Source organism: Mauremys reevesii, linkage group 6, assembly GCF_016161935.1.
Source record: "Mauremys reevesii isolate NIE-2019 linkage group 6, ASM1616193v1, whole genome shotgun sequence".
Taxonomy (NCBI): Eukaryota; Metazoa; Chordata; order Testudines; family Geoemydidae; genus Mauremys; species Mauremys reevesii.
The window spans coordinates 100,449,820-100,472,717 of NC_052628.1; the positions used below are offsets into that span (position 1 = coordinate 100,449,820).

The window sequence follows — 22,898 nt, forward strand, 5'->3', positions numbered from 1 at the left end:
ACCACGATCTCTTGATATAGAGCACCCAAAGTTTATCTGTATCCAATTCATATTACTAAGAACTTTTATTCAAGATAACTAGTGCTCAATACACTTTTCCAGTAACAGCAACACCCTGTACCTGTGACTGCCATGATACGATATAACCCAGCATACACTTAGATATCCACCACCTAGTTTAGTTTGTTTACTTTCTCAGCTTCACAACTTTACAATAAGCTTCACAAAGCTTTAAATTCAAGATGGTACCTATCAGAGAAATTTCTTTGAGTGGCTGTCAACATTCATAGTACTTACCAAAGCTACGAAATCATGTTATATATTATATATACAGTTTTGCAGAGGATTTTTCTGCAATAGGTTTTCAAATTGTGTCACTTTGGCAAAAAAAATTGTTTGAGATTGACAACAGTATCAAATTTACACATGAATTCTCCAACTAATCAACTAATAATAGGTGTTATAAACTTAAACCTCCACTTCCCATGAATGGGAGAGGAAGAGAAACAAAGATAGGCAAAGCAAACTGTAAAAATTGGCTGTTATGCTTTGCAATCCATCAGGACTTTTTCCTAGGTATCACTAAATTCTAGTTTAGTGCTGGAGCATGCAGTCCTTATCGAAGCAATGGGCCTTCAGTAGGTCTAACTTGGCCCAAAAGAACCTTCTACTCCACATTCCACATTTTCATTTCATCACAAAGTAGCACCAATACAAGCATGCAGTACCACATGGTGCTTTAAACAGGGATACTCTATTATCCAAGATGCTGCATATTGATAGTTATGAGCAGTACTCACAAGTAGGTTTCAATTTATACTTTTGTGATAGAAAAAAGCAGCATACTTTTTGATATGATATAGTTTCAGCTGTGTGAGCATCTTCCTGATTTTTCAGTACTTTTTGCGTATCCATATTGAGAGCCTGAAGCTGCTGGATCAGCTCTGCCTGCTGTGCTGTATGTTCTGTGTTTTGTTTGTAAAGATTCTGCAGCTCCTGCAACTCCTTCCTGTGCAAAGCAAGCAATAAACAGGAAAGCATGACTAGAAGAACAATAGTTAGACACTTGTGTTCAGCTAATTTTATTTTATATCATGAGCTTTCTACTTTCATTTATTTTACGTGTCAATTTCCTTCAAAACACTAGAAATTATATACACAATATTTAATATTTATCATACACTCCTGTAAAATATCTATACAACACTTAACTTTCCAAAGCAGAACATCTATCAATTGGCCTTTAATGGCATGACTGCTATAAAATAACTGGACTTCCAGTTACAGCATTGGCAGCTTTCTGATCAACATGTAGTTAATTCTTTAGTACCAAGAGTAAAAATGTACAACTGACCTCTGCAGTAGACATTTACTTTAATAGGCTACCTAGAACCACACAGTTAGTCTAATCTTTGTATTATTGCTTCAGTTCAAAAGTGTTCTTTGTCACGCTAAATTGCTTTCCATAATATAATCTGTAATAGAGTTCAATGGTATGCACACTGCAAAACTTGGCTTCTTCTTTGTATATTATAGCAAGCATAATTCTCTGTTAATTAACAAGCACACTTCAAACTATTGTTAGAGTTAAATTCAGTTTCAGTGCCTATTACCCTCATTAACTTTCTTCCATGTTTCTTCATAGGGTTTTCTTTGGACCTTAGGCAAAGCACTTAACCTCTCTGTGTCTCAGCTTAACATCTGTAAAATGGGAATCATGACATTTGTGCAAAGTGCTTTGAGATCTACAGATGAAAAGCAGTGCATTAAAAACTAATTATTAATACCGATATAGGCACTTTTTCAGCACTTTCTCTGAAGAATGGCAGAGACCAAACTAGTGCAATTCAAAGAACTTTCTTTAAAGAGAGCATTGTACCAGTGAGAAAAAAACTATTTGAAGGTAAACAAATAACACTGTTTAAAGGAGTTTATAAAATGCCTTGATGGAATGAAAGATTCTGTCTGTAATAACTTACAGACAGCTATTAGAAAGCAATCATGAAAAGGGTGTTAAGTAGACTTAAAAATCTGATTTGTGGAGATAGGTTGGACAGGTTAATACATTTGTAACAAATAAAAGCTGGAGGAGATAAAAAGAATGTCACCGGGGACAGATTCGTTCTGTCCCAGGGAACCAACTGGTGTTGCCCTAGGTGTATTACACCTATGTCACAGGAGTGATGCATTAATTGCAGATGTCTAACTACAAGATACATTTATAGTTTCTCATTTTAATTGTATTTCTTCTCACACCATTTCATTTAGCATTTGTCCCTGAAGCAGTAGTATCAGGGTATTTACAGAAAAATTAAGACAAATGATACCAATACAACAGTCCTAGAACATAACGTTAAGAAAGGAATATGGTCAAAGAAGCTTGTAATGGGGCTCAATTCAGGAAAGCACTTAAGCACAAGTTTAACTTTAAGCATGTATTTAAGTCCCATTGACTTTAAAAAGAGAGGCCTAATTATTTACCATTATTTATGCTAAGCAGAGATGGGGTCCATCTATCGAGGAAGGGGAAGAGCATATTTGGCTACAGACTGGCTAACCTAGTCAGGGCAGCTTTAAACTGGGTTCGAAGGGGGCAGGTGACCAAAGCCCACCGGTAAGTCAAAAACATGGAGACCTGGGAGAAGAGTCGGAATTTGAGGTGAGCATGGGCTGTTATACCAGGGATAAGGGAGAGACAAGACAGAACTGGGGGTGGGGAGGAGATCAAATCAGTATCTTAGATGTCTGTATCCTAATGCGAGAAGTATGAGGAATAAGCAGGAAGAACTTGAAATGCTATTAAATAAACACAGCTCTGACACAGTTGGCATTATGGAGACTTGGTGGGATAATACGCATGACTGGAATATTGGTATAGAAGGGTCAGTTTGCTCATGAAGGAGAGGCAGGGAAAAAAGGGAGGTGGTGTTGCCTTATATATTAAAAATGTATATACTTGGACTGAGGTTGAGATAGGAATAGGAGACAGACTTGTTGAAAGTCTCTGGGTAAGGATAAAAAGGATAAAAAACAAGGGAGATGTCATGCTAGGGGTCTACTACAGACCACCTAACTAGGAAAAAGAGGTTGATGAGGCTTTTTTTAAACAGCTAACAAAATCATCCAAAGCACAGGACTTGGTGGTAATGGGGGACTTCAACTACCCAGACTATGTTGGGAAAATAACACATCAGGGGAACAGATTATCCAAAAAGTTCTTGGAATGTATTGGAGACAATTTTTTATTTTCACTCAGAAGATTGGTGGTGATTGGACATCTAACATAGTGAATACCAGTGAAAATGAGGTAGGATCAGAGGCTAAAATAGGGAACGAACAAGTTAAAAATTACGTAGATAAGTTAGGTCTCTTCACGTCACCAGGGCCTAATGAAATGCATCCGAGAATACTCAAGGAGCTGACTGAGGAGCTATCTGAGCCATTGGCGATTATCTTTGAAAAGTCATGGAAGACGGGAGAGATTCCTGATGACTGGAAAAGGGCAAATATAGTGTCCATCTATAAAAAGGGAAATAAGGACAACCTGGGGAATTACAGACCAGTCAGCTTAACTTCTGTACCAGGAAAGATAATAGAGCAAATAATTAAGCAATCAGTTTGCAAACACCTAGAAGATAATAAGGTGATAAGTAAAGTCAGCATGGATTTGTCAAGAACAAATCGTGTCAAACCACCCTCATAGCTTTCTTTGATAGGGTAACGAGTTGTGAGTGGGGGGAAATGGTAGACGTGGTATATCTTGACTTTAGTAAAGCTTTTGATACTGTCTCGCATGACCTTCTCATAAACAAACTAGGGAAATCAACCTAGATGGAGCTACTATAAGGTCGGTGCATAACTGGTTGGAAAACAGTTCACAGAGAGTCGTTATCAGTGGGTCACAGTCATGCTGAAAGGATATAATGAGTGGGGCCCTGCAGGGATCAGTTCTGGGTCCAGTTATGTTCAATATCTTCATCAATGATTTAGATAATGGTATAGAAAGTACACTTATAAAGTTTGCAGACAATACCAAACTGGGAGGGGTTGCAAGTGCTTTGGAGAATAGGATTATAATTCAAAATGATCTGGACAAACTGGAGAAATGGTCTGAAGTAAATAGGATGAAATTCAAATGGACAAATGGAAAGTACTCCGCTTAGGAAGGAACAATCAGTTGCACACATACAAAATGGGAAATGACTGCCTAGAAAGGAGTACTATGGAAAGAGATCTGAGGGACATAGTGGACCACAAGCTAAACAGGAGTCAACAGTGTAACACTGTGGCACAAAAAGCAAACATCATTCTGAGATGTGTTAGCAGGAGTGTTGTAAGCAAGACACGAGAAGTAGTTCTTCCACTCTACTCCTTGCTGATTAGCCTCAACTGGAGTATTGTGTCCAGTTCTGGGCACCACATTTCAGGAAAGATGTGGCTACATTGGAGAAAGTCCAGAGAAAAGCAACAAAAATGATTAAAGGTCTAGAAACATGTCCTGTTAGGGAAGATTGAAAAAACTGGGTTTGTTTAGTCTGGAAAAGAGAAGACTGAGAGGGGACATAACAGTTTTCAAGTTCATAAAAAGTTGTTACAAGGAGGAGGGAAAAATTGTTCTTCTAACTGCTGACGATAGGACAAGAAACAATGGGCTTAAATTGCAGCAAGGGACATTTAGGTTGGACGTTAGGAAAAACTTTCCTAACTGTCAGGGTGGTTAAGCATTGGAATAAATTGTTTAGGGAGGTTGTGGAATCTCCATCATTGGAGTTTCTTAAGAACAGGTTAGACAAACATTTGTCAGGGATGGTCTAAATAATACTTAGTCCTGCCATGAGTGCAGGGGACTGGACTAGATGAACGCTCGAGGTCCCTTCCAGTTCTATAATTCTATTTGGGACAACACATTTTATTCTCTACTTTGGAAAGATAAGAGGTGTCCAGAAAAATAACCTGTCCAAAATAAGATATCCATTTTTGAAAAATCTCTAAAAAAGGACACAGACAAAGCAATTAAAAGATTTTCAAAATAAATTCATCTGTGACAAGCATTCCAGAATAAACACAAATATAGAAATTAAACCAATATTTAATGAAGGAATGACCTTACTAAGCATTCAAAACTATTACTTTGTAAACCATCTGAGAGAATTAATATATCACTGCACATGGCAGAAAAACTATGAATGAAAATGGAAAAGAAAATCTCAATCAGAAACAGACTTTAATATGATAAATTGAGTCTACTGTATAAATTGTCCAAACACTCTATAATATAGATAAACCATATTAATAGAGGATACATTAAATGAATCTAGGAATTAAGTACACTGAGTTGATGGAAAACTATTATCAAAAACCACACAAAAGAATTAAAAATCATACCATATACAACAAAGGCCCGTGAGCCAACATAAAGACAGCTTTTATGGGAAAGGAAAGGGCAGAGGTCACAGTTTGGAACCTATTAAATTACCAAGCCAGTGGGTATATTTTACATAAACCCAGGTGGGGAATCTAGAAAATAGAATCTCATTCAGTTTGGGGTTGGGACAGAGAAGAAGCCAGTTTGATCTTCCAGATCTTAGAAGGGGTCAGAAAAGGGGAGATTGCCATGAGATGGGTAAATCAAATATTGAGTCAAGAACTGTCCAAATCAGATATCACTTATGTTTAAGCTATTTGTCAACTGTAATATTTGGTTCACCCAATCCATAATTTTTATTCAAACTTTATCTAAACTCTAAAGAGCTCCTTGCCTGATTTAATTTGGTTTTGATAGTTTCACAGGAGTTAAGATTATTTTCTATTTTATGAAGTGTTTCTTTCCTGGAGTTAAATTCAATTGTCAGTTATAATGGTGTAAAACTGAAATAACTAGATTGAAGTCAATGAAGTTGCTCCAAATTTACATTAGTGTAACTATGCCCAAAATTGGATACTGCACCCTTCTCCTTGCTCTAAATCTCTAGTAGTTTGCGCGTGGGCGGGGGGCCTTCACTGGACTGGGGGAACTTAAAAAAAATCAGCAGCAGGAGTTTTAGGTCATGCATCTGCTACTGTTCATTCACACTGCTGCTAAAGTCAAAGCCTTCCCCTGCCGAGCAAACTTTCATAGAAAGCATAGTGATTACATTGTAAGAAGAGGTAGAGCAACCAAACAGCAGGATACTGCAGCTGATCACAGGATATCTTTCAAAATCTAGCAGTTTTAATGGAGCTGAGAGTATGAAAGGCTGATCTCTCAAAGCTCAGAATTTTAACTTCATATTAGATGTATCTATAGATCTTGAGGATAATCCCACAGAAGTAAATGTCTAAATGACAACGCTAGAACAAAGAGCCTGAGCAAAGTTGACCAAGTTGCAAGCAAGTACTGTAATTTAGTAGGTTACAACCATAGTTTTGTAACCATTTGAATGTAAAGAGACAGAAGTGTAAATGCAGCACATCTCCAGGATATGAAGAAGTGGAAGTGGGATAAATGTCGGCCAAGTGCCAACGGTGCAAGGCAATTTCTAGAAACGACTAGACAGGGTGAATTTGTCGACAAAATTTACTTTTTAAATGTAGTTTTCTCCCTAGATCCTAAAATATTTGCAAGATATATCAGAGAGAGTGCTACAAATTGTTGTCGTGTATTGTACTATACTGGGATACTGAAATGCATATTTTGGGCATCCCACATAATTGTAATAGAAAAAAGATCACAGTGTGGGTTGCCAGCATTCAGGCCTCATTTCTGCCCTATTTTTCCTTCTCTCCATTTCTTATTTCCCAGTCTTTGCCTCAACCCTTTCCTCCTTTTACTCTTTTTTTGAGGAGGGTGGGGGAGTATCATTTTTCTCTCTGATGTCTTTCTTCGCTCATTTTCTGCTTTGTGTTTCAGCTCAGTCAGGAACAGCAGTCCAGGTAGTAAGAGCCTTATGTATGAAAGGGTTGCAGAGGGACACAGAGGGAAACTAAACAGGATTCTAGACCAAAACCGTAACATTTGCTGCTTGCCATCCAAGGCAGTGTTCCTTTGGACTGAGCCTTGGAACAGGCCTTCTTCTTCAATGATTCTTCAAGTTTCTTCACTGGAATTAATTTACTTTTCTATATTCATTTATTTTCCTAGTACAGTCTGACTATTGCTGGAAGTGGCTGATACTCGCAATTAGATTGTTCAGTCATTTTCTTATGCATTGAATGTGCACTGAATTCTTACAGAAAAAAAATCTTATTTAAAATGAACAATAAAGCTACCAGGATTTCCTCGGGAAAATTAAGTGTTCTCATGTAGTATATGAGGGTTTTGGTTTGGGAGGGCGGGGGGTAGAGAAGGGGGCATTTCTACTACTTAAATCATCATTAAAGTGGTCACCATGAGAGTGTCAACATCTACAAACAGTTACCACACGATAGTTTCTCAAAAATGTTGTGTTTTATAGTAACTACCATACTTATAACACAGCTTCCTGGATTTCAGAGAAATCAGTGCCTTCTTTAATAAGAGATTAAGCAAGAGGATAACAAGTTGCATACCAGTTCTCTCTTGGCTCCCGATTCAGGACAGTACAGTTATTCAGGAAAGCACTTAGCATATGCTTAATTGCTTCCCTTTAGAGAGATGGATTTAAGCATACACTCAAGTGATATTTTATATAAAATCACACACACACACACACACACACAACATGTTACTAAAGACGAGGAGATAGGAAGAACATATTTTTAAAAGTCAAATAATATTGAATAGGGTGTTATTAATATTTACTGAATACTGATAACCACTCATTTTTAGGGTGGCACAGATGACATAGCCACTAAAAAAGCATGGAAGGTGGGTGGGAATTCTGGTAACAGAGGAAAAGGGCTGGCTAACAAACTCCATGGACATAGTGAAATATTTATTTGGACAACAAGGACTGGGAAGGGGTTAATCTGAGGGAACCATGCCAGGAGAATTAAAATGGCCAGCCCCTCCTGGCAACAGCCATTTTAGGTATTTAAGATTCACCATAGTGCTATTTAATGTGTGGGTTCATTTATTTGATTAATATGAATTCTGGAAAAATGCTAGTATTTATGTCTGAATTGAATATGAATTAAAGATTTATCCCAACCATACCAAAAAATGTTAAACACATGTTGCCCTGTACATACTAACTGTTGCAAGCTAACATGTGGCTTCCCAGAGATTTAAAGTAAAATGAGCAGCTGCTGTCAATCAAAAAGCTGGACATGCCAATTACAAATACACCTCTACCTCAATATAACGCTGTCCTTGGGAACTAAAAATCTTACCGCATTATAGGTGAAGCCGTGTTATATTGAACTTGCTTTGATCCACTGGAGTGCGCAGCCCCGCCCCTCCAGAGCACTGCTTTACCGCATTATATCCAAATTCATGTTATACCTGGTGGCGTTATATCGAGGTTGCGGTATACTCATCAGATCCATCATCTTTGTTGACATTTGCTGGTTTTGTTTTATTTTCCCAATAATGGCCAGAGCCTGAGCTGCATCTTCCGATGTTTTACTCCAGATACTGAGGGACTTAAAGTAATTTACTAAGTCTCTACGTTGCACCACCTGATACCCACAGTGTCAGGCACTGTCACTTAAGTCTTTTCAGCACATTGTGAAATAACTTTGAGTGTATACCAAAGCCAATGAGCTGAAAATCCCTGACTGTATAGTAGCAATGATGAAACTCATGTATTCTGAGCATTACAAGCTTGGTGTGTTGCAATAGCACTTGGTGCCCATTGATGGGTTAGAAAGTACTACCATCTCTTGAGCTAACAGCTCTGTGTATCCATGAGATACGAATCACTTTGAATTAAACAAACAGCACAGCATTTAAGCCTAAATCCTGAGACTCAGCACAACTTTAAAAGATCTCTGATCTCTGAAATTCAACACTAAAATCCTGGGGCAGAAGAATCATGATGTTCTGAAGGTCAATAACAGGATTTAAGCCTTCTAGGACACAGAAACAGTATTGTGCATTCTGAAGAGACCCAGAGATCTTGCACTGGAGATGATCATGAACAAATGGCAAGGAAGACGCATTTCAGAGCTGCTCCTGCCCACCCTGCTTTTGACAGTATTTCTGCCCTTTCAGTGCTTTGTGATTCTGATATCTTCCAAAATTGCCAGTTAAAACAGGAACCTTTTAAAGCCAGTGCATCAAGGACAGGTGGCAGCTTCTCTAAATCACCTGTTATTCAGCAGGGATCCCCATGAGAACTATCTTTCCACAGATCTTTAAAAAAATATATTTAACAAACAAAAGATTGGATTTGGTACAGAAGTTTATTATAAATATTGATCTTCAGACTGAGTAATTGATACTGGGTGGGATATTCAAAAATGTTCAGTGCTGCTCTAACACTGCTCCCACTGGAGTCAATGGGAGCACAGTGCTGGGTGATTCTGAAAATCCTTGTAACTTTTAATATGCTGGAGGAGAAAATTTAATTACAAAAAAGTTCTCTCAGAGATCAAAGGCAGAATTATTGCATAGTTCAAAGAAAGAAAAAATTTCTCACTAGCAAAATGCAGGATTTGGAGGGAAAAAAACCGTGAATTTGGGTACTCAAAATAAATGGAGCACCAGGGTGTGTACACCTGGACGTATGAAGTCCTTCTACTCCAGTTGACTTGAAAAATTATGGCAAGATGAAATACAGACAGAATATCATCCTGTCAATTAAAAGGGAATCTGCTATTATCTTTCTTAGCTCTCTCTCTACCATGTGCATCCTAAGGTTCTGAAAGAAGGAAGCCATATCTCTTGGTATTTTTTCTACCAAGCAATATGTTTGGGATTAATTTTGATTAGACAGTTCTTCTGTTTTGGTGTCTAAGAAGAGGAGATTTGCAATTAAGGGAATAAGTGTGTCCTTTTAAGCCTAGAAAATCCTGAACTGGATTGTGGGGAAGAGAGGAGATTTTTTTTTCCTGCCTACACAGGAATTTTCTATTTTTACTGACAGTAAAAAATGAACATTGTTTCAGAAGAATAAGGCACTGAGGCCTTGAGTGACTAGAACATATTTATTTTATTTTATTTTTTAAACCATCAATAGTTCTTTTTTCTTCTGACATAGAACACATGGAAGTTTTTAAAAAGAGATTATTCCATCTCGACTTCCCTGTTGTTTAGTTATATGCATAGTGATAATGGAAGACTTTGTGTTATTGTATTTAATTGTGTTACCACAAACATTTTCTGACTAAACAGGCTCTGAGTACTTTATTCTACACTGTTCTATTCAGGTTGTAAAGATTATCATCTGGTTCTGGACCACAGCAGCAACAGTCATGAAAGCCAGCACAGAGACAAGATGACGCTTCTAGTCTAACAGCTTCCTGGAGTGGAAAGCCAGCAGCCATAGCTTGTGTCATGCCTGGTCAGATTCTGTCATTAGATCTTCTCCTAGAGTAAACTCCATCCTCTTATTTCTATTGTTGGGTTTTAGCTTAAACTACAACTCAGCTATTTGTTTTCCTTACTTAGGTTTTATTTTTCTCTGCAGCTCTTGATAAATGGTTACAGTTTTCTACTGCATTTTCCACCCCCGCCATTATATCCCCCTATATGTTATGCCAGCTCTTCAAAGATGCTACAGGCAAGAATTGGCTATAGCCTATGGAAAGGTTTTTTGGTGGTGGGAGGTTTGATATATTTAAAATTTCTTTATCAAACAGACTGATAATATGCTTTTTGTACCTGATTATGGCATACATTTTATTTCTTCCCATGCTCTGTAGATCTTTTAATTAAGTTTAAAAATAGATAAGTTTTTCCATATCATGATCATATACTATACTAAAAAAAGACCTAGTAGAAAAGATAGTATGTAAACAAAATGAGAGAATGTGAGCTATTACTTTAAAAACAAAAATAAGGAATAAAAATAAGCAACATTAAAGTAATACTAAAAATTTGGAACTTGTGCATGCGCCACAGTAGAAATGCCAAGCACAAGTGTGTAGCTCTTTTCTATGACAAGTCAGAGAAAAGGAAGAGACTTAATTGTGAATTGATGTATATACATATGCATCTCAAGGCATGCAAAATGCACATCCAACTGGTCCTTCTTTAAGTTCAATCATTTTTACTGAACACCTCATAATGAAGTCGAGCAAAAACCAAAATGCTTAAAACTGCCTTAATTTGAGACAGAAGTCTAAACTGGGAATTACCCCCCAGCATCATGAAATGCAGCAGTAAAAAACCTTAAAGAATTTCTATATGGAACATGAAATGTGACCCCCAAACAGAACAAATAATGCTCTTTTACAAACAAATCTGGGCAAATTATAACATTTCAGAAAACCACTCATAAAAGCAAAACATATTTTATAATGTACCTAGAAAGATGACTAAGAATCATAACATTTGCGAGCATATGTTGTGTAAATATTGTGGTCAACTGACTATATTCTGATGGGATGTGGTAATGTGATGATTGAGCACCTAGATCCTATGGCAATTGGGTCTATTTAAATCCCTAGAGATAAAGAGATATGAAAGTGGGGGAATGTGACTCATACTGTGAAAGTAGTGGGTGCAATTTTGTTTCATAAATTTGGAATGACAGTATCATAGTTAAGGTTGCTTGGGAGACCTTATTTCTGCCTTTCCATACGAACAAACAAAATACTTGAAAATACATGTAAACACAGCTTAGAATTTCTTTATATACTTTTTTCTTAAAATACTGATGATTATTTTCAACATTCACTCAAGTTCAGTGACCTTTTTCAGAGTGGCAAAGTAACTTTTTTTAAATTCAAAGTTTCATAAGAGTTTACCTGTGATGCTTTGATGCTTCAACTATAGCTGTGGGCCTAGCAAAGCTTGCAAAATGAGCAAGTGTCTATGTTTAGCAAGCCTTGATTTGTAGTGGAAATTCTAAAATGTATGTCAAGAGATTTTAAGGTCCTCTGGCTCGGCCAACTCAGTTTGTAACATGCTATTCCCGCAGACAATGTGTAATAATAACTTTGTCAGCTTTGATTACCTGCTTTGAAAGTGTCCTTTCCCATCCCTGTATCCTCACACCATAGATATCTTGGGCCACAGAAAAGCATAGTTTTAGAACAACAATCTATTCAGGAAAATTTTGAAGTCTGTCAGCCTTTTGATAAAGTTTACAAATTCCATCAGCTTGTCTTTCCATAGATCAGGCTATTAAAATCTTTTTTGTTTACATACCATTCTTCTATTTTTGTTAACCACTGAGATCCTGAATTATGACTTTTAAATATCAAAATAACTAGGGACACCTTTTTCAATAGAGATCCTAGACTGGGGTGGGCAAACTTTTTGGCCTGAGGGCCACATCTTGGTATGGAAAATAGTATGGCAGGCCATGAATACTCACAAAATTGGGGGTTAGGGTACAGGAGAGGGTGAGGGCTCCAACTGCGGGTGTGGGCTCTGTGTTGGGGCCAGAAATGATGAGTTCAGGGTGCGGGAGGGGGCTCTGGGCTGGGGCACGGTGTTGGGATGCGGGAAGAGGTGAAAGCTCTGACTGGAAGTGTGAGTCCTGGGCTGGGGCCAGGGATGAGGGGTTTGGGGTGCAGAAAGGTGCTCTGGGCTGGGATCGAAAGGTGCTCTGGGCTGGGCTGGGCTGGGGCCGGTTTAGAGGGCAGGAGGGGGATCAGGGCTGGGGTAGGGGGTTGGGATTGTGAGGGCTGTGGCTGAGGGTGCAGGCTCTGGGGTCAGGCTGGGGATGAGGGGTTTAGAGTGCAGGAGCGTGCTCCAGGCTGGGATGGAAAGGTTTGGAGGAAAGGAGGGGGATCAGGACTTGGACAGGTGGTTGGGGTGCAGGGAGGGAGGATCATAGCTGCAGGATCTGGGCAGCACTTATCCCCAGCAGCTCTCGGAAGCAGCAGCATGTCCCCTTCTGGCTGCCGTGTGGAGGCGCGGCCAGGCGGCTCTGCACACTGCTCAATCTGCAGGCGCCACTCCCACAGCTCCCAACCAATGGGAGCTGCAGAGCCAGCTCTTGGGGCAGGTGCAATGTGTGGAACCCCCTGGCTGCCCCTTCTTCCGGGAGCCGTGTAGACTCACTGCACGAGCAGAGCAGGGCAAGGCAAGCCCTTCCCCTGACCCTGCTCCCCAACGGGAGCTCAAGGGCCAGATTAAATGGTCTGATGGGCCGGATGCGGCCCACGGGCCATAGTGTGCCCACCCTTGTCCTAGACCAATCCCAGGAAGATTATATAGTTACATAAAAATTACAAAGATCACGTTTCTCATTTTTCTTTAAAGACAAAAGACTTATTCCCTATGGTGAAATTATTAGTGGTTGAAAATTATGAAGAATCAGCATTCTAACTGCAATGACTGCTATCTATATATCGTATTGATCTCTTTTATTTGCACCATTCCAACTAGTGCTCCTGGAATGTAAGTTATTTTGGGCAAGGGATACTATTCGTCTAATGCAGCCCTTCTACCAGACAGCACTGTGTCCTCCTATGGAACTATGTAAATAAGAGAAGAAGAATAGACTACTTCTCATCAATCCACTTAAACCTGTTGGATGTCTTCTGCCATTGCTGTCATTTTGATGATTTTAATAACCTAGTCATTGCATATAATTCAGCCTATCTTTCATTTCTTCTACACATCTCAAATATGCAGCACTAATCCTCCAGATTCAGCCTAAGAAAAAGATGTGTGAGACCTCAGATAAAGCTTAAATCACAGCATTTTAAACCTTTAGCATAGGCTTCTATAGACTCCTGTTGACCTGTCAGACTTGATTCTAATTAAAAAGTTAAAGTTAGGGTTGAAACTTTTGTAGGTTTAGGGCATTTAGCCTCTCAAATTAATTGCTTATGTTACTAATCATATTGGTACTTTGCAACTTTCAGTGGAGATTGACAACTCTCTGACCCAATGCTAATTACAGAAGTGTAATTTTTAATAATGTCCATCCCTCCTTTAAAAAAACTGATCACCACAAAAGGCACAAAAATAGTTTGCATAAATAGTAGATTCCAAGACTAACCATCCAAAAATGTCCAGATAACGTCTGTACCTTACAAAATAGGCTGGTATTACAATACATTGTTTTGCAAAAGTAGCTGTGATAACAAGATATTTCTTCCTAATCATCAAATAATTTCATTTAAAAAATTGCAAGTTGTTAGCTTATTTAGCAAATGGAGATATAAAATACTTGCCTAACTCTGGCCACATCGCAATCCTTTTGTGTTAATTCAGTCTGTTTAACAACCACTTGTGATGACAAGTCACTGCATTTGGTGGTCAAGTCTTCCATTTGTTTTCTTGCCTCTGTTAAATCAGTTTCCAAATTCTGTAAAGAATTAATTTTTTCAATATATTAAAAAGCACGGCAGCCAGTTAGGGTTAAAAACTACAAAGAACATATAATTACTCCCTACATATATACATTCTCTCTCTCTCTCTGACAAAATGTTAAGATGGAGTAATGGATCAGAGAACTTATGACAGGGTAAAAACATTACTGCAAGATTCTAATTATTCCAAAACCAAGCACCAGACACCCACAAAATTTAAATGAAATCCAAACATGATAAAGTATGGAAATGTGTGTCTAAAGCACCCAAACCACCATAGCTGCGTCCTGTAGTGACATTATGCAAAAACCATAACATTATAATTAAAGTATTTTAGTGTTTGCAGGAAACTGATTTTTAAAGGCATTTAATTTTTTTCATACTTTTTTTCCTCATTGTGTTCTACAGAGTTGAGAAAAACTCATGGAGAATTGGCTTGTGTCAAAATACCTACCATTTCCCATTATCTCAATCAGGGCCGGCGCAACCCATTAGGCGACCGCCACTAACATCTGGAGGGTGGCGACCGCGGTGGCCGGATCTTTGGCCACCCCGGTCGTCGGCGGTATTTCGGGGGCACGACCTTCCGCCGCCTCTGTCGGGGGGGGCATTTCGGGGGCGGGACCTTCCGCCACCTAGGGCGGCAAAAAAGCTGGCGGCGCTCCTGATCTCAATGGAGATATGAAGCTACAGAATGTTCTTAACAAAGATGTCCAGTGCCTTTCATTGTTCCCAATGGGACTGAAGCCAAGCTACCAGCAGGAAAAGTGGTAGCCCTACACTCTCAAGAGGTAAATCAGAGACCATGCACAGCCATGTATAGGGTCAGATTCTCATTTATTCCATATTTGGACTTGGGACAGAGATGGAGGTGAGAAGGGGAACAAAGGTGGCTTTAAGTCACTTTTGCATTCCTCATATTCTAGGACTGTGCAGGAACCTGCCCCGTCCCCAGTGTAAGTCAGACAGTCCTCAGGGGTACATTAACTTTTGCTTGGCTTCCAATGGCCCACAATGGGCCCTGGGAAACAGAAAACACCCATATTGCAGGGCCATGCTCCTGATCCACCTGGAGGCTGAGAGCAGAGTCTATATAGCGTCTTTACATCAGTTCTATTCTATCCAGGGATGTCCCCTGCACAGGAGAATTCTCATCAGGATGCTGTTTCTGCCCACTTCAACACCTCTTTATTCTACCAGAGCAGTGTAAAAGGCCTTAGCACAAGTGAGAATTATGTCTATGCTGTACACAAACAAGATTTATAAAGGCATATGTGATAAACTGGAAAGGTATATGATAAATGTGGTTGATAAACGGGATGGATAAAAATCGATTATTTAAAAAAAATTAAATCAGATTTTTTATTTATATCGGTTTTTCTGTTTAAATTAAATACAGATTTTTTTAAGAATAAACCTATTTAATCAAATTTGAAATTGACAACTTATCTTAAGGTCTAAACTTATAATAATATATTAAAATATATATTAAAATCATTTAAATTAAATACAAAATATTATGTAGTACAAAGTATTATGTAGTACATATGTGCTACCAAATTTTAAGAAAGTCTAACCACTGAACTAGTGGAAGTTATTGGCTAATCGCTCAGAACCAGATTTCGTTGAATGCCAGACCAGCTTTTGACAGAAATAGCCTCTTCTGCAGGTGCAGAGAATATTTTGTTCACTTCAGTTTATTGAACTACTTCAGTTCAATGATTAGTTCATTCAAATTTAAGAAACCAGTTGGGAGTTGTGGGGGTGGCGGTGAGGGAGGGCCAGGAAAATTTGTTTTCCTCTTCCAATGCAGGTATAAAAGCTAGGTGCGAGAGGACGAGATCTGCTAGAAAGAGATCTAAAATCTAGAAAGACCAAAAATAATCAATTCAAATCACTAACTACAGATAATATTTTTAAATACAAAACATACTTTGATACACTTTTTATTCCTTATATTTCCAGCACATTTAAGACAGTTTAATTTAATTTAAAAAAATTAAATGCTGTTTTTGCACATTTTTTATTGAATTTGAATTTCCATCCAAATACAGCTTGATACAAATCGTCAATAAAAATTAATCATCTAGTAAATAAGAAATGCATCATTCACCATTTTCTAAAACAATGTAAAAATTAAGACTCCAAATAAATGCAAGTTAATCTATATAAATAGCTTAAATAAATGTTTATAGTTAGTATATCCTCCTGGTTAGCAAAAAGGAAGCACCATTTAGTGTAAAAGCTATATTTAGTTGTAAATCAACATATTTTAATGGTTACCAACCAAATAGAAAATAACTGAAGTACAAATACAATACAAGGTTAAAATCAATTATTTGAAATCAAAGTTTTCATCTTGCTGATTTAAATCATGATTAAAATCAGTGATTAAAATTGCTTTGATTTAAATCAATCCACCTTGTATTTATCACTCACTTTTGACCACATTACTTGCCCTCTGCCCACTAATCTATTTCAGTGGAACTTACTGAAATATTCCAAATGTCTACACAGCTTCAAATGGCTGACACAATAATAATAATAATAATAATAATAATATTTTTTTTAAAAACCTATCCCAGTAGCGTTTCTTGCTTCTCCTAGTAAATGTGAAATTTTACCTTCAAAATTGACCGCACCACACCTTTAAGCAGGTGGGGGGAGTTATCCAGCTTGCCGAGGGACAGGGTACAGTACTTTTCAGGTTGAGGGGAAAGAGACTCAGAAGCTGCTGCAAAAGGGGCACCAACTCATCCTCTGGGACTGGAAGGGCTGAGGAGTTGAAAAGGGGCAGGCCTGGGAGGGAGAAGCCCCTTTTCACCAGTGCAGGCGAAGCAGCACCCACCCTCCTTCCCCTTGAGGCGGCAAAATACCAGGTTTGGTCAGGACCTGTTGTGGGCATTACGCTAGCTGCTCCTTTTTAGGCAGGCTGGGAAGGAATTTTCCCCTCATCACCAGATTGGTGTAGGTGAAGTGAGTTTTTTTTTAATTTGCCTTCCCTACAGCAAGTTCAGAGAGGGCTCTGTTATGGTGAGGAGTGAAGTGAATTAGACTATATGTTGCAACACATTATGTAAGTGTGGAGTGGATGTCCAGTGCAGGCATTCAATAGGGAAGGTATACAGTGATCAGATAAACTGTTTGATAAAGGACTTAAAAAGGAGGTGATGATTACAGGAGCAGAAAGGGGGAGTTTGGTGCTCCAATGCTGGTACAACAGAGACCCAACCTCCTTTCTTATAGCCCACCTTAATCCTTGTTTGGGGTGGATGGGGGATGGTAAGGTCGCAGCAATGGGTTGGCTGGGGGGACCTGGATGGGGCTGGCGGAAGCCCCTCCGGGTGGTTATTGAATGAACATGGGGTTATCTGTACTGTACATTTTGTCTGCCGGGTAGTCCCAGACATCTAATAATGAAATTGCAGCCTGATTAAAACCATATCAAGTGTCTCCTATCCTTCTTTCGGTATAGCCAGACAACACTGACAGCTTTTGTATACATACAAATGTTATTGCTTGAAGCCTGATATTTTAAGCCCTCCAGGGCTAGAAACTGGTGCTTTATCCCACTGAAAGGGGAGAGACCCACCTACCTAAACAAGAGAAATAGTAGTCACTTCTATCCTTCAAAGGGCCTAGGATATTTCGAACTAAAATATTTAATATCTACAAAAGAGATTTTAAAAGTAAAGTTTAAGAATGTTTTATATTTATTAGTTTTAATCCTACTCTCCATCTGGGTGCCGAACAATTGGATTCAAAAGGAGAGCGAGCTGGACTGTTTCTGGATCCCTTGTTAACAAAATTATTAACAATGATCTTTTTTACCAGTGCTAATGCACAAGCCAAAGAGATCACATCTTGACTCCCAGATACCAGATTCAGTAGCATAGCCGGCGTTTAGAAAAAACAACATTTCACTTCTAAACACAGCCGATTTTATATGGAAATCATTCAAAGACAATGAATATGGACCCCTACGTTGCCATTTTTACAATCACTTAAGATCAACACACTGACGACAACAAATCCTGTTACTTTTTCTCCCCATTTTAAAAACACTGTTATTAAAAGCATTTAAGAGACATGTGACACTGGGAGAACTGATCATTTTCAGACCAACACCGTACAAGTTGATAATCTCATATTTGTCCTCTGGGGTAAGGGTACTATTTCCCATCCTGTTTATTAGTACCCTGATAAAAACAATTCTGGCATCCAATACATATTCCTGAAAATGTCTGGTAATGGACATGGGAGAAAGAACAGAACAGAGGAAGAAATTAATTCACACTGGAACCCATTAAAATGTCAAGCAAATATTTATAGCTAATTTATGCATAAGTAATACAATCATTAGTAAGGTAACTGTTTTAGTAAAACAAAGTTTCTTAAATCCATGTATACATAATAAAAGTTTAAATATATTTGGTTTTTCTGAACTAAAGCACGCTATCACTACTTGGTGCACATACAACATCTTTCCTCTAAAAAACCCTTTAGAAACATCAACTAATAATCCTCACAATAGTCTTATTACTATACCCACCTTACAGATGAGGAAAATTGAAGCAGAGCGGTAAAGTGTCTTGACCAACATTACAGAGGCAGTCAGTGCTCGAGCTGGGGTTGATTGCCCCTACTCCTGTGCTCACAGCATTATAACAAACCTCCTTCTCTTTATGGTATACTTTAGCTGCCATAAAATCAACCCAAGAATGTTGAATTTACTCTTTTCATTGGTGTAATGCGAAATTATGGGGAGTTAAATTACACCTCTACCTCAATATAACGCGACCCGATATAACACGAATTCGGATATAACGCGGTAAAGCAGCGCTCCAGGGGGCGGGGCTGCGCACTCTGGCGGATCAAAGCAAGTTCGATATAACGCGGTTTCACCTATAACGCAGTACGATTTTTTGGCTCCCGAGGGCAGCATTATATCGAGGTAGAGCTGTATTTGCAACAATTTATCAGAGATGCTGCAACAACATAGCTGACAACCTGAAAATTAATTAAATCATTCTAATACATACAGTCATCAGCGAAGTTTCCCCTTTGAGGATCTCCAAGCCCTTCATAGAGTCCTGATAATGGATACAAACCTTCCAGACAACCATGGGCCTTGGATTTCAATAACTCATCTTCTGTTTTATGAGGGATGAAATGCTCTGAAAGCTTTTCAGTACCATGCCTAAAACAGCCATGGGTGTCAGTAAAGAGCACAGGGTTCAGTGGATTGCTTCTGCAGCATTCCATGTCCCTCTCACCCTGGGATCAAAGGACCCTACAATGTTCTACACCTCATTACCACTAAATTGCCATCAAAAAGATTAAACAACATTTCTGTGCAAGCCAAAGTTGTGCTGTTTATGACATACAATATACCAGCAGATGATGCATTTTATAAAAAAAAAAAAAATGCATGTATTCAATGCACCTTAGACTAAATAATACAAAAATACATAAACTTTATATAAATACACATACAAAGACTAACAAATGATTTGATATTAGCGTTTGTGACTATTAATATTTTAGAAAGACATGCCAGTTTTCATGAGAAAGACTGGTAAAGAATTAAAAACTGGAAGTAATACACAATTCAGCACAGTGTGACATTCTGTAGGAAGCATCCGAATGAAATGAAAAAGTATCAACACATTTATCAAACAGTGACTGTAACTTTTTAAATATGATATGCAGTGAAAAAACCTTTCACGAAGAGTGGAGCCCTCTGGAGGCTAAGATGAAATTTATTCAAAACTATAGTTGAAAAGTTCTTAAAACCATATTACAAAATAACAAATATCAAGTCCACTACAATTAAATGATATAAAATTAAATTGTAATTGAGAAAAAAATCTGTAATGAGAAGATTTTAAAAGCTGTTTTTAAAGAATTACCTTTTATCTCAGACTCCAATATCTTATCTTTTAATGATTACATTTTAGGATGATTATTTGAAGTCAGTTTCCTGCTTGGTAACATCAATTTTTAAAAAGCTGTGGGTCTTAAGTGAAGGAATGTAAATGAATGTCAGTCCCCACTGGTAGATTTGAATATATAACTTGTTATTTAAAGAAAATAACATGTAGTGCAAGTGCCTGGGAGAAGTTAGTTTTGAAATAATATCCAGTAGTCCATTCCATCTCATACCTTTATTTTGGCATCAATACCAGATTTTTCTATTCTCCATTGTGCCTCCTGCTTCCTCAGTTTCTCCAGGTCATTTAGCAGGTCAGCGCAGCGTGCATTTAATCCCTCATTTTCCTCCTCCAGATTTTTTATAACCAGTCTGTTTTGCTCTTCTTTCTTCTGTGCACACTCCTTAGTGTCCTGTAGAACAGTACCACAAGGGCCGATAAACAAAAAAAAGTGAGAACTAATCAGCAAATATAAACTGTGCAGTTTTACCCTCACAGCAGCTTCTTCTATATTTGATGGCCAAGGTCACCTGTGTACTTTTATTGGCCTCCTTCATGCAGGTGGAAGGGTCATATTTTTTAGCTGGATGACAGCTTTGATGAGTACACATTTGCAAAGAGCCCATTAATTGATCAAGCTGCCTTTGATGCTGTCCCCAGCTATTTTTGAGACCCACACAGACATATCCTCCCAGACCTCGGCTTTATCAATTAATAATGCCAGTCCCATCAGAATCTAATTACAAGAAGCCACATCTTCACACTCCTACTTTCTTTGCTCCATTTCCATCATTAACTATTTATCTGAAAGTTATAAAGCTTGGATTCTTAGCTTTAAAGCATCTTTCTCAGAGTTGGTGTGTGAGAGAACTGTAAGGTATAGCAAGGCCTAAGGCAATTTTTCCTCCAAGCTTGTCACTTTCTGTGCCACAAAGACTGACATTGCTTAAAGAAGTACTTCAAAGCTATGGTCCTATACAACTATGTACAAGTCAATATACCTTAAGTTCTTGACTTTTATCTTTAAATTTCTGCTGCAAATTACTGAATTCATTCTTCAAGAGAGCATTTTCCTCATCGACAGCAATTTTTCTCTGTACCAGGTTGTTAATCTCCTGTTGTTGTCCTGATGCCCTCTGTTTAACAAAAATGAAAATTCATTAAAAAGACAAAGTCTGTAGTAGAATATGCATTTGCTTTCATTGTTAAAGGCTTAAATTTTTTCATGCATCTTTCAATCATATGTGGTTTTACCTCATTCTTGTTACTATATCACTATTTAAATCATACTATGAATTGTAGCACTGTATAACATATTAAAGTAAGGGAAAGGGAGGGCAGGGAATTGGGAACTGAATATGTTGTTGCTACTGGACACAAGAGCCCATGAAATACAGAATCAAACAGAAATGATTTGGTCTAGTCTCAGAAGATGAAATGGTTTGCAGAATTGATATTTTTGGTTAGGAATTAAGAATAAAATGGACTACTTTAGCACTTGCATTTTTAGCATATCTGAAATCTAGCCTAGAAATGAAATTGTCTCCTCTCCACAATTCATGAAAATAATGAGAAACAACTATTAATTGACAGAACTAAAAAATACTATGATACAAATCAGTCATATTGTGAAAATAGTAAGTCTAATGGAATTTGCAGCTCAAAGCAATTAAGACACTATTGTGAAAAGACAATACTGTATATAATAAAACCTTACAGCTGTTAGAAGAAACCCAGGGTTCCCTGCTAATTTTTGCAGTTTTTAGTCTCTTAAAAATATTTATTTTACAGCCTCCCAGATGATAACTGAAGGCTAATACTTCTCATTTTCATTCAGAAACCTAATTTATTATAGTAACCATCCCTAAAAAGTTCACATTGTATATATAAAAAATTATAAAACCTAATGTTAGAAGAAATATTTTCATTGGTTTTGTCTGTTTTTTAATTAAGGTTAAATTTTGTTTGGATTTAAACCTTTTCCTGCAGACCCGACAATACTGTGGTAGTGCTTAAGAGCCAGACAATGAAACTGATTGGAAACTAAAGTAAAACTGGCTTGTTTATTTTCATTGTTGAAACTGTAATAAATGTATATGGTAAGTAATGAGTACCTACAGGTGAAAAATAAATTAAGATTGTTTTGAATTATCCAAGGCTATTACTGGTAGCATGGGTAAGGAATATTTTTAAAATATGATTTTTAACCAGACAGTGTACATTTAACACTGAATCACAGCTCATGTCACAGACATGAAAGAAACAGAGAACATTTATGCTGAGCGTTCAGACCTAAACATAAACATAAAACCAGTAATAGTACCATATTTAGAGGCTTGAAATTTACACAAAACCTACTAGCCTGAAAACTAAACCTAACAAACAAAGTGGAAAATACCTGTCACCACACAACCGAAAGCCAAATCCCCAGCAATTACAGGGCCAAATTGTGACATTCTGGGGAGTAGTACAGGAGCAGAAGTGGGTTCTTTAAAGCCATTATGTTCCCCCAACCACCACCTTACACAGGTGGGCAGGAGAAGCAGAGATTGCCCAACATGCTGGTAAGTGAAGATGTGCCAGCATGCCAGAGAACATATGCTCCACCTGCTCTATACTCAGCACAGATTA

The 22,898-nt window shown here is 38.0% G+C and overlaps 1 protein-coding gene across 11 annotated transcripts in view; it reads right to left on the reverse strand.

Annotated features, from left to right (window-relative positions):
* CNTLN (centlein) overlaps positions 1 to 22,898 on the reverse strand; it is a 275,778-nt gene that overhangs the window by 182,102 nt on the left and 70,778 nt on the right. For 10 of the 11 annotated variants that reach the window (XM_039544616.1, XM_039544618.1, XM_039544614.1 and 7 more), the window contains 4 exons: positions 21,269 to 21,403; positions 20,500 to 20,679; positions 14,197 to 14,330; positions 847 to 1,009 (listed from right to left, as the gene is read on the reverse strand). In XM_039544616.1, coding sequence (XP_039400550.1) covers positions 847 to 1,009; positions 14,197 to 14,330; positions 20,500 to 20,679; positions 21,269 to 21,403 — 612 coding nt within the window. Of the gene's footprint in view, positions 1 to 846; positions 1,010 to 1,613; positions 1,660 to 14,196; positions 14,331 to 20,499; positions 20,680 to 21,268; positions 21,404 to 22,898 lie in introns of those variants that run through there. The other variant, XM_039544623.1, reaches the window with a different exon arrangement.